This window comes from Bos indicus x Bos taurus, chromosome 11 (genome assembly GCF_003369695.1).
Source record: "Bos indicus x Bos taurus breed Angus x Brahman F1 hybrid chromosome 11, Bos_hybrid_MaternalHap_v2.0, whole genome shotgun sequence".
In the NCBI taxonomy this organism is placed as follows: Eukaryota; Metazoa; Chordata; class Mammalia; order Artiodactyla; family Bovidae; genus Bos; species Bos indicus x Bos taurus.
The window spans coordinates 14,892,153-14,904,562 of NC_040086.1; the positions used below are offsets into that span (position 1 = coordinate 14,892,153).

The 12,410-nt window shown below is 42.6% G+C and overlaps 1 protein-coding gene across 6 annotated transcripts in view; it reads left to right on the forward strand.

Annotated features, from left to right (window-relative positions):
* Positions 1 to 1,503: 1,503 nt before the first annotated feature.
* BIRC6 (baculoviral IAP repeat containing 6) overlaps positions 1,504 to 12,410 on the forward strand; it is a 214,000-nt gene continuing 203,093 nt past the window's right edge. For 3 of the 6 annotated variants that reach the window (XM_027554971.1, XM_027554972.1, XM_027554974.1), the window contains exon 1: positions 1,512 to 1,914. In XM_027554971.1, the coding sequence (XP_027410772.1) occupies positions 1,596 to 1,914 (319 nt within the window). In that variant the 5' untranslated portion in view covers positions 1,512 to 1,595. Of the gene's footprint in view, positions 1,915 to 12,410 lie in introns of all 6 variants that reach the window. The other 3 variants (XR_003513300.1, XM_027554976.1, XM_027554973.1) reach the window with 3 other exon arrangements.

Below are 12,410 nucleotides of genomic sequence, written 5' to 3' on the forward strand. Positions count from 1 at the left end.
TTTTTTGAATCCACATCTCTGATTCCAGCAAATTCTTCCTGGAATGATTGTGAGAATTTTTACTTTAGGTGATTACCACCTATGCCCAAAATGGTTGGGTTGGAGGCCCTCAGAAGGCTACCACTTCAAAACGAAAGAGCCATGAAAATCAGTACATCTTTAGTGTCCAGAGTATTTGCTCTCAACTCTACAAGCAGAAGGACATCAGTAACACAGCTGATATTAAACTTCACTCAGTCTTGCCCAGTTTCATTTTCATGATCAATTCTAGGAATCTTACCCTGGATCCTGAAACACTTCACTATAGTTTGAAGTCTCAGCCAGTGCTCAAGCAAAAGTCCACTCAGAAAAACAAGCAACAAGCTACACTAAGGATTGTTGTTTGAAACACTGGTTTTGGAGGGTTCTGTGTTTATATGAGTTTGTGAAATGTTGGTAAAAGGAGGTTAAAGAGTATTCTTTGTCATAGGAGGTCTCAGAGCTTTAGATAAACTAATATGTATGATAAATCTCCCAATAGAAGAAATACAGGAGGCTTGCTTTCCCAAATTTTTTGATTATGGAAGTGTTGTATTTCAGAACATCTGAGTAATGAGCTTTGGAGAAAGTTGGTTTACAGGTGAAAGAAATCTAGATTCACAGAATTTTTTTTTTTTTATCCCAACCAAAATATTTAACATAGTCAAACACCCAAAAAACTATGCCTTTTATCCAACACCGTACAACATTAAAGTATATTAAGTTTAAATTTAGCATTCAGGTTACTAGTTTGTTTTCCCTACCAAGAAGATGGGGGTCCTGATTTGCAGTAGAAGCCTACTCAGAGGAACCTTTTAAGATTAATGGAAAAGTTTGGTCCAAAATGGGTCTTGAGAAGAGAAAAATCTTCGAAATGATAGCTTTTACAGTTTCAGCTTGTGTTCTGAGACTTAAAAAACTGTTTTGGAAGGACACCCCCAGCTACATTTAGACTGGTCCTTTGGTTTAACAATTAATTTGGGAACGGGTGGGGCGTTGTAATACGCGTGCGTTTGGGGAGGTCGTTCGGTTTCACCAAATCCAGACTAGAAGTTTTTCAGATTGCTCAGCACAGGCCCAGACAGGAGGTCTCCTTTGGGCCACAGCCCAACAGCTGCACCGCGCGTGCTGGGAACCGTCCAGGCAGAGGTGGAACCGCAGCAAGGGGCCTCAAGGCGTCTCAGCCAAGTCACACCGTCCGGGGTCCCCGCCTAGCGGAAATACACATCCCAAACCCCTGCTCTCCACCCACCCACCCCCGCCCCCCGGTCCGGATTAGGGGAGCTGGGCGGAGTCCAGGCAGCGGCCACTCCCCGGGCTCGGAAAAAAAACTGGGACGTTACGGACACAGAGCTGGCTGGGCCAGCAGCGCGTGGCACGCGCTCTCCCTCCCGCGCATGCTCCGGCCGGCCGCCTCCGGTCCCATCCCGGGTCCCGCCTCTCTCGCTCTCTTTCCCCCTCCCCCGCCAGCCTCCCTCCGAGCTTGGCCCCTCCGGGCGCGCGGCCGACGTCCCAGTTGCGTGCCGGCGCCTGACTTCACTTCCGGCTAACGCGCGCTGCTTGCCCCCTGGCCCCGGATGGTGACTGGTGGTGGTGCTGCACCTCCCGGGACTGTCACTGAGCCGCTTCCCAGTGTGATTGTGCTGAGCGCAGGCCGGAAGATGGCGGCTGCGGCGGCCTCTGGCCCGGGCTGCTCCTCGGCGGCGGGGGCGGGAGCGGCCGGGGTCTCCGAGTGGCTGGTGCTGCGGGACGGCTGCATGCGCTGCGACGCCGACGGGCTGCACAGCCTCTCCTACCACCCGGCGCTGAACGCCATCCTGGCCGTGACCAGTCGCGGGACCATCAAAGTCATCGACGGCACCTCAGGGGCCACCCTGCAGGCCTCGGCGCTCAGCGGTGAGTGTGCGGCAACGCCGGGCGGGGGCCGGGCCCGCCGCGGGAGGAGCCGGGCCCCGGGATGCCGGGGAAGGAAGCCGCCCAGCCCCGGGGCTCGGCCTCCGGAGGAGGGGAGCGGCGGAAGGCAGGGCTGGGGGCTCAGGCCTGGCTGTGAAGGGAGGCCGGGAAGCTGATGGAGGAGGACCGTAGAAGTTGGCTATTTCAGCGGCTGCAGCTGGGAAGGAAAGACGGGCGAGACGGGGAGTGGTGGGAGTTGCCTTTCGGGCTTTGAGCGTCCGGTGTGGGTTGGTCCTCTTGGAGACGTGAGGAGGCCTAAGAGCTCGGCACCGGAGAAGCCCAGGCTCCGGGTTAGGTCCTGGAGAGGGTGTCGGTACAGTTTCTGTTAGAAAGCGAAAGGGTTGCAGGGTTGGTCCGGACTTGAGAGGCCGGTGGCCAGAGGCAAGCGTCCGAGCCGGCATCCAAGCCCTCGCCTCTTGTGGAGAGAGGAGGATCCGCGTCTGTTCCTGGGACCCGCAGGTGCTGGGATGTACGGCAGGCTTCGCGCCCAGCGTGGGGGTTGGGTGGGCCTGGAGTGGGGGCGGGGAGGGAAGTAGGAGGGCCGGCTGCCTGAACTGTTCCGTCGACCGCTTTAGGGCTCGGGCGGACGCCGTGGAAGACTGGCCCTTGTTCCCCGGCTCGGGGCTTCCGCCTTCTACCCCCCAGGGATGAGAAACTCAGCACCTGCGGTGTATGAGCTGTAGATTCCTTTGGGTTCATAATGAGGTGAAACTTACGGCGTTCTCTGCTGGTTTTACCACTGCGAGCCAAGAGTTGGGATAAGGGGGAAATGTGTGAGGCTCAGCGGTGGAGGAGACCAGTTCTGGCTGTTGTAAACCTTAGTCCAGGACGGGACTTTGAGTATGAGAGAGGTGAACGCTCGATGGGCTGTAGTAGAGTGTTTTGGAGTTGTCCTGGCAAGGTTAAGTTTGGGTGAATTGACATTTCATTTGCGGTTGAATGATGAGTGGCTTAATTTAGATGTTACAAATCGAGACTGAAAAGTTAGTATTCGAGTTAGACTCCTGCACAGAGTGTAATGTACATAACTGTCCGCATTTAGCCAAGTGGAAGTAGTTACGTGGTTTTACCTATTCACTTGTATTCTAACAGAGCCAAGTAAGGTGGTTATTCTGATTTACTGTTAGGCATTTAAGAGTAAATGGCAATTTAGGGATACAGAGTTAAAGGATTTAATTTTTGTTGATGTGAGCTTTGTGAAAGAAATGGATTTGGATAGCTATAGAAAATAAATCTGAAACACATCTAAAATATACCCAAGAGAAAGTTTGTATTGTAGCCTTGTGATTTTTCTTTTCTTGGCTTAGGCAAAGTACAAATGTGGTGTCCCAGATGTAGCAATGAGCATTCGCTGCAACTTGGGCATAACAGCTTGTCTCTCTGTATGGGAGGGTACTTCTCATTAATAGTTGGATTTCTTTCTTCTTAAACTCACTTAAATATATTTCACATCTGAAAAGGTATCAAGAACAATTGTGACAGACAACCATGTATTCCAGACTCAAAAAAACATTACAAACAGTGTTGAAGTTTTCTGTGTCCCTTCTGGATTGCATTCTTCCTGTTCTCTCTTTATACATGTCTTTATGTATTTTAGTATATACCTTTATGTTTAAACAGTATCTATTGGTGTCTTTCATGATTTTAAACTTTTAATAAGTAGTATCACAGTGTATGTATTTCTATTTCTATAAAAAATCTTATTAACAAAAGTCTTAAAATGTTTTCAATAGAAAGAGGACTCTTTAAGGGGTGTTTTTGTGTCTGGAGGCTGTGTTTCAGAAAGGTTATATGTGCCAGAGTTAGTTATAAATGATTGGGGAAATTGGATGTAAATGAATGTGCCTGTTCATGAAAAGGGAAGAAAACAGTCACTCACATGGTAGATTGCTAAAGGGGAGGGCTTTGGGTACATAATAAAAGTATAAAGGTAAATACATAAACTACAGCACTGATTGCAGTTCATGGGGTTGCAAAGAGTCAGATACGACTGAGCGACTGAACTGAACAGAACTGAACAGCACTGATTTGAGATAACTTAGTTGAGGTAGGTTGGAACATTTAATTGGGAAGTATGGAAATGGATACAGTAGTGGATGGACGTGCATTGAGAATTGAGTAGTATGTGATTAGAATTATGTAGAAGAGTTTATGGCAAAACAAGGATTATAAAGCAGGTTTAAAAGTAACAATGGAAAAATTCAGAAATGTTTTCATATATGAGAAACGCGGTTGATTAATAATAATGATCAGAAGTCGTATAGGGTCCTGTATGTGTCATGTCTTCAGATGATTGGCCAAGGAATGAGGGATTTTATGTTTTGCCTTGAACATGCAAGTACTTGGTAGGTTTGCTTTTATTGGTGAATAGAGGGTGACAGTTCTGTCAGTAGAATGGGGAGAAGGTGCCATTAGTAACCATGGTCCTAACATGACCCATCTTTCCAGTTCTTGGGCAGTGAGCCACCTACTTTTCTACCCCCAGAGGAAAGACATCTTTGGGTAAGGGGATATGGAGTGATGTAACCATATAGAGCTTTATTGGGTGACAGTGTAGTCTTATGGATGGGTTCAGTTTATGGGGTTATGGGTAGCCTATTGGTGTAGATTGGAAATCGAAAAATGAGCAGGACTTGTATGTATATGTATTCACTTGTATGGCAATGATGGTGAACTTTTTATTGTATTTTTTAATTAATTTTAATTGGAGGCTAATTACTTTACAGTATTGTGGTGATTTTTGGCATACATCAACGTGAATCAGCCATGGGTGTACACGTGTTCTCCGTCCTGAACCCCCCTCCCACCCCCCTCCCCATCCCGTCCCTCAGGGCCATCCCAGTGCACCAGCCCTGAGCACCCTGTCTCTTGCATCGAACCTGGACTGGCGATCTGTTTCACGTATGATAATATATATGTTTCAGTGCTGTTCTCTCAAATCATCCCACCCTTGCCTTCTCCCACCGAGTCCAAAAGTCTGTTCTTTACATCTTGTGTCTCTTCTGCTGTCTCGCATATAGGGCCATCGTTACCATCTTTCTAAATTCCATATATATGCGTTGATATACTGTATTGGTGTTTTTCTTTCTGACTGACTTCTCTCTGTATAATAGGCTCCAGTTTCAGTGATGGTGAATTTTTAACTACCACTGTTGACTACTGTATATCTTCAAACTATGTGTCTCTCACATAAAATATTTATAAATACATTTTTCATTAGACTAAGGGTCATCAGTATATACTTAGGCAAGTATTTGCTCCGTGTTAGTGTTTTCACAAGTGTGTTAGTTGCTCAGTTGTGTCTGACTCTTTGCGACCCCATGGACCGTAGCCCACCAGACCCCTCCGTCCATGGAATTCTCCAGGCAAGAATACGGAAGTGGGTGGCCATTTCCTTCTCCAGGGGTTCTTCCCAACCGAGGGTTAAGGTTTATGAATGTGACTTTCAGTTACCTCCATGATCTGGCTTTTACCTGTCTTTCTAGTCTTGTCTCACCACTTTGTTCTGTGAAACTGGTTCATTTAATTTTTCTTCCCAACTGCAGTAATTTTACTCCTTCTTGGAATTCACCAATTCTCTCCAGAAAATTAGATGAATCTTACCCCTGTTTCAGGACCTAGAGCATATCTGTAACTTACTAATTCTTTTTGCCCGAAGTAAGCCACCGAACCCCTAAGCACATCGTCCTATTAATGCCTATTTTAGTAATTTGACAACTTAGCTGTTTGTGATATGTTTCCTGTTTTGAACTATTTAAATTTCATTTTATTTAGTTGTGTGTGAATATATGATGTCTGTTTAACTATATTTCAAACTCCTTGTGGGAAGGAGCCTGTCTACTTGTTTATATCTCCTCCACAGGACGCCTAGTACAATATTTAAATAAATATTTTTGATTTGCTGTATGTATACTAATGAGTTTGTTAAATGGATGCTTCTTTTTAACTGCTCAGTAAACACTTTCTTTGGCTTTGGGTTTTTTTCCTTTCTTTCATAAGTAGATTTTTTTTTTTAAAGAATCATTTCAGGTTCATAGTAAAACTGAGCAGAAAGTACAGAGTTCCCATATTACTCATGCCTCTATTCCCTTCATTGTCAACATCTGAGACCACACTGGTGTGTTTGTTACCGTCAGTGAACCTGCATTAATGCATCATTATCACCTAAAGTGCATAGTTTATATTCGTGTTCACCCTGTACATTCCATGGGTTCTGACTATATATGACATATTGGGGAATACAGTCTCATTAAAAAACCCTTACTCTGCCTATTCACCCCTCTCTCCTACTCTCTGACAACTATTGATCTTTTTATTGTCTCCACATAGTATGTAGCCTTTTCAGTATGGCTTCTTTCACGTAATAATACGAATTTAAGTTTCTTTTATGTCTTTCTGTAGCTTGATGGTTATTTCCTTTTAGCACTGAATAATATATTACATTGTCTGGATTTACCACAGTTTGTCCATTCACCTACTGAAGGGTATCTTGGTTGCTTCCAGTTTGTGACAGTTATGAATAAAGCTGCTATAAATACCTGGGTCTAGGCATTTGTGTGTGCAAAAGTTTTCAGGTAATTTGGGTAAATACCAAGTCCTCCATGACTGCTGGAGCCTATGGCAGCAGTATGTTTAGTTTTGTAATAAATTATCAAACTGTCTTCTACAGTGGCTGTACCATTTTGCATTTCCAGAAGCAACAAATAAGAGTTCCCGTTGCTTTACATCTTCATCAGCATTTGATATTGTTAGTGTTTTGAATTGCTGCTTTTCTAATAGGTGTGTAATGGTATCTCAGTGTTTTAATTTGTAATTCTCTAAAGAAGTATCAATAACCTCAGATATACAGATGACACCACCCTTATGGCAGAAAGTGAAGAGGAACTGAAAAGCCTGTTGATGAAAAGTGAAAGTGGAGAGTGAAAAAGTTGGCTTAAAGCTCAACATTCAGAAAACGAAGATCATGGCATCCGGTCCCATGAGTTCATGGGAAATAGATGGAGAAACAGTGGAAACAGTGTCAGACTTTATTTTTGGGGGCTCCAAAGTCACTGCAGATGGTGACTGCAGCCATGAAATTAAAAGACGCTTACTCCTTGGAAGCAAAGTTATGACCAACCTAGAGAGCATATTGAAAAGCACAGACATTACTTTGCCGACAAAGGTCCGTCTAGTCAAGGCTATGGTTTTTCCAGTGGTCGTGAGTTGGACTGTGAAGAAGGCTGAGTGCTGAAGAATTGATGCTTTTGAACTGTGGTGTTGGAGAAGACTCTTGAGAGTCCCTTGGACTGCAAGGAGATCCAACCAGTCCATTCTGAAGGAGATCAGCCCTGGGATTTCTTTGGAAGGAATGATGCTAAAGCTGAAACTCCAGTACTTTGGCCACCTCATGTGAAGAGTTGACTCATTGGAAAAGACTCTGATGCTGGGAGGGATTGGGGGCAGGAGGAGAAGGGGACGACAAAGGATGAGATGGCTGGATGGCATCACTGACTCGATGGACGTGAGTCTGAGTGAACTCTGGGAGTTGGTGATGGACAGGGAGGCCTGGCTTGCTGCGATTCATGGGGTTGCAAAAAGTCGGACACGACTGAGCGACTGAACTGAACTGAATTTGGTTGAAATGCAGCATCTTCCTGTAGATCTCAGTTTTTGGAAATTGTAAATGATACAAATCATTTCCTATTTCCTGATTAATTTGGGTACATGAAGCCTTCCTAGTCTTGGTTATAAACATGTTATAGAGTTGGGACTGCAACAGCCCTACAAGATAGTTGTCTTCTAGATGCATCTGAGTTCCTTGCATGTTAAGTCGCTTCAGTCATGTCTGACTCTTTGCGACCCCATGGACTGTAGCCCACCAGGCTTCTCTGTCCATGGGACTCTCCAGGCAAGAATACTGGAGTGGGTTGCCATGCCCTCCTCCAGGGGATCTTCCTGACCCAGGAACAAACTCTGGTCTCTTAAGTCTCCTGCATTGGTATGTGGGCTCTTTATAGTAGCGTCATCTGGGAAGCCCGTCTGAGTTCTGTATAAAAATTTAATTCAGCAAATATCTTTGTGGGCTATGACTGTGTACTTGTCTCTGTTTCAGTTGACTGACTTTAGTAATACTACATGATGACATATGTCAAAGATTTGGTGTTTTATTAGCAAAACATTTTCTATAATTAGAGTGAATTAATATTCATGTTTGTTTGCTTTGTTTGTTTGTTTGTGTTTTTTGCCTCAATGCATGGCTTGTGGGATCTTAGTTCCTTGCCCAGGGATCAAACCCACACTCTCTGCATTGGAAGCGCTGAGTCTTAACCACTGGATCGCCAGGGAAGTCCCATGAATTAATAGTCTTAAAAAAGATTTTTCTGTGTTTTCAACATCCTCTATATTTACCCAAATTTTTACATTTGCCTCCCACATTTTCCTAACTGTTCAACGTGCAAAGATGGTTTTGCTCTAAGAAAGAATTTATTGTAGTCTTTGTTTTAGTAGTTTTAGACTTATTAATCAGAGGCAGTGTAAGAGATCAATTTCTGGAGCTAAATAGTTTGAGCTTTAGTCTTGGTACTGTTTGATCTTGAAGTGCATCAATAAAGTGAGCATTACAATGTTATCTACCTCATAAGATAGTTGTGAGAATTGAAGTGAGCTAATATATGTTAAACATTAGAACAGATACATAGTGCTCACTCATTAAGTCGAGTCTGACTCTTTTTGACCCTGTGAACTGTAGTAGCCTGCCAGCCTAGTCCATGGGATTTTCTAGGCAAGAATACTGGAGTGGGTTGTCATTTCCTCATCCAGGGTATATAGTATGTGCTCTGTAAATGTTCTTGTAGCAGTGGCCATTTGAAAGTTTGCTGATGTAGTAGATGTTTTTACTACAGGGATTCTGTTGAAATTGAAGTATTTTTTTCTTTCAGTTTTTCACATATGTGGAAATGGGACCAGTGAAATCTGAGAGAGATAAATATTAATATAGAGTAATGATTTTATATTACAAGAGAAATAAATTATGTAAGTTAATTCATTTTGGACTTGAAATTGTTAAAAGAGGCTGGTGATTTCATACATTGTTGAACATGTGGTAGGCATGGGGGCACAAAGTAAGGCAGCCTTTTTACTTTTGAATACATGCTTGGTGATACTTTCAGGTAAGCCATTTTAGCGTAAGTACTCTTAATAAAATATAGATATGCAGATTATGTGAGTTTAGAGAAGGGAGTTTGTTCAATCTGAGGGGAATAGAGAAGGCTTCTCAAAGGATGTTGCCTTTATGATCAGTTTGGGAAGATGAGATAGTGGGAGGGATATCCTAGGCTAGGGTACTTGTTTATACAGAGACAATTAGGTCTTTAAAAGCATATTAAATTCAGGGAAGTTTTGAGGGGAAGAGGAGTTGGGGTTGGATGGTTAGAGTTGAAGCTGAGAGATTGGGAAAGACAAGATCATAATACGTTTTGCTAAGAACTTTGGACTTGATGTCAATGGTAGGCAGCTTTTATAGGTTAAGACACAATCAGATTTTTTTGAAGAAAGATTCCAAGCTAATGCTCAGGTGTGAAAAGTGGCGAGAGCTGCATGTAAGTTAGTTTGAGAGGTGGAAACAATATAATTCGACGAATGTAGGGATGAGGGGAATTGACAAGGTGGCAATTACTCAGACTTAGGTTTCTACTTTGGGTGACTGGGTGAATGAATTAACCTGAATAGCAGTACAAGAAGGTATGGTGAGTAGCTTTTGTTGGCATATGCTGAGGAGCAAGGGGGACATAGTGATTTCAGTTACGTTAATTTTGAGGTTCTTGAAGGACATCCCGGAAGAGATGGCCAGGAGCCATTTGGAAATTCAACTTGAAGGTTTGGAAATAAATGAAGTGTGAAGATTTGGGAATACAGGTTTGGAAGGCATTGCCATTTATAGAGAAAGCCTAGTCTATGGTTAAGTATATTGGCTCCGGAGCCAGATTGAGTTTCAGTCTGTGATTCATCACTTATTAGCTGTGTCCCAAAGCAAGATGCTTAACTCCCTCTGCTCTTAATAATTAGTACCCAACTCATTTGGTTCTTGGAAAGATGTTAAGTAAATTGATACATGTAGATATTATTTGATCCACCATAAACACTCAATAAATGCTACCTTTTGTATTGGTGTTTTTAATTGCATCATTCATTTCAACAAGTGTTTGCCGTATGGGGATAATAAGATGAATTTTAAATCCACTCTTTCCCCAGTTTTGGAAAGCTGTCTAGAAGGGGTGACAGCTCAGCTGAGACTTGAAAGAAATGAAGTTGGCTAGGTAGAGGAAGTAGCATGAGCACAAGTAGGTGCATGAAGCAGGTAATATTTGTTATAAGCAGTTTAGTATTACAGTGCAAAGCATGAGGAAGGGAGTGATGGGAGAGACTGAGGATCTTGGACTTGGTTCTATGGGAGCTATGGCTGCATACTCTTATGTACAAGAACTCCCAGTTTATGGTAAAAAATGTAGGGCCCTATTACGATAGGTATGCTTTTAGCATTAATTGAGAAAATACAGCAAAAAGCTGCTACTTTTAAGTAGTTTTTATTGTAGATGTCTTATTATCTGTGTAATTTGAAAAATACTACAACACACATACTTTGAGCTTTCCTCATTGCTGGCTTAGCCTTGAAGTTTTTTTTTAATAGGGAAACAAATCAATTAACAGTCTTCTGCCTGTACTCCAGCTTCAGAAATTTTGTTGTTATTATCTCCTTGGTCTTTTTGTCTTTGTGGGCTTGTTTAATGCCCTCTTTAATTATTTCCTGTCTTTGCAGTAGGATTATAGGAGGAAGCAGAAGTAAATTGTATGTATTATGTCCTTGTTTAACTGGAAATCTGTAGTTATAACCATATGTAAGTTGTTGAACATTTGGAAATCTATCCTTAGGAATGTTCTCTATAACAATAGATAGAATGTAGACAACAATAGATTTCTGTAAAGTGAAAAAAAAAAAGTGAAAGTGAAGTCGCTTAGTTGTGTCTGACTCCTTGTGACTCCATGGACTGTAGCCTACCAGGATCCTGTGTCCATGGGATTTCCAGGCAAGAGTACTGGAGTGGGTTGCCATTTCCTTGTCCAGGGGAATCCTCCCGACCCAAGGATTGAAACAGGGTCTCCCACATTGCAGGCAGACGCTTTACTGTCTGAGCCACCAGGGAAGCCCACACTGTAAAGGAGTATATAAAAATAGTGGGAAGGCGGGTGGGAAGTGCCTCTCTGATACGTGCAGTGCACTGCTCAGAGTCTCAGGCAAAAGGTCATTTGGCAAGACACTTCCTGGGTTACCATCTCTAAAATGGGCCTAGTAATTCTTGCCCAGGCTACATTATTATGTGATATGATAATGAATGTAGACATTCTTTGTAGGTTGAACTTCATATGTGAGGGATACAACAGGGTTAGCCAAACTCTTTGGGTATAGAGAGGAGAAAATGGAGGTACAAATGACAAAAAGGATAAATTAATTGCTACATAAAGTTAATTGTTTGTGACAAGGGCAGTGCTCCTAGAAGAAATAATTGTGGTCTAGTGTGAGTATGTTAAATCAGGGATGTATTTTTAGAGGAGATAAATATTATGTTTACTTTTTACAGGAATTAATAGCAATATTGGGGCAAATGGAAGTGTCTTCTTTGAAATTTATTGTGGGCACCAGGAATTCAAATCTTTATGATTTGTTTCTATGCTTTTACTTTGATTTATGAAGTTGAAGAGAGACAAGGAAGGCTGGGGAGATAGTACAGGGCAGTGGTTCTCAGCCTTGGTTGCTCCTTAGAGTCATCAGGAGAGTTTTTAAAGACATACTCTGCTAGGGTTCTAGTATTCTAACTTAAGTGACCTGGAGTGGAACCCAAGGCCACTTAAATTTTTATTATTTTAATTTTTAAAGCTTTCTCAGTGATTTTAATGTGCAGGCCAGGTTTAGAGGTTTTAACTTCACATAGAACCCTAAATGAACAAATGTATTTCATATGCCTGGAATAAATGAGAGATTTTATTTCAATTGAATAGTATTCTATTGTTGTTTAGTCACTGTGTCTGACTCTTTTTTGACCCCATGACTGTAGCCTGCCAGGCTCCTCTGTCCATGGGATTTCCCAGCAAAGAATACTGGAGGGGGTTGCCATTTTCTTTTCTAGGGTATCTTCCCGACCCAGGAATCAAACCTGTATCTCCTGCATTGGCAGGTGAATTCTTTACCATTGAGCCACCAGGGAAGCCTCAATAGTATTTATTCTGTTTAGGCTTAATTTTTTTTTTTTTTTGGTAAGAAACACCTCCCAAGTTAGTTTCTTTGCTAATAAAACCTACCCCACAGTAAATTAAATTATAAGTGAAATACGCTTATAAGCAGAACGGTACCAAGGGCCAAATTCCTGTTGCTTTCTTTTGTACTTTTCTGATGTAATGCATTT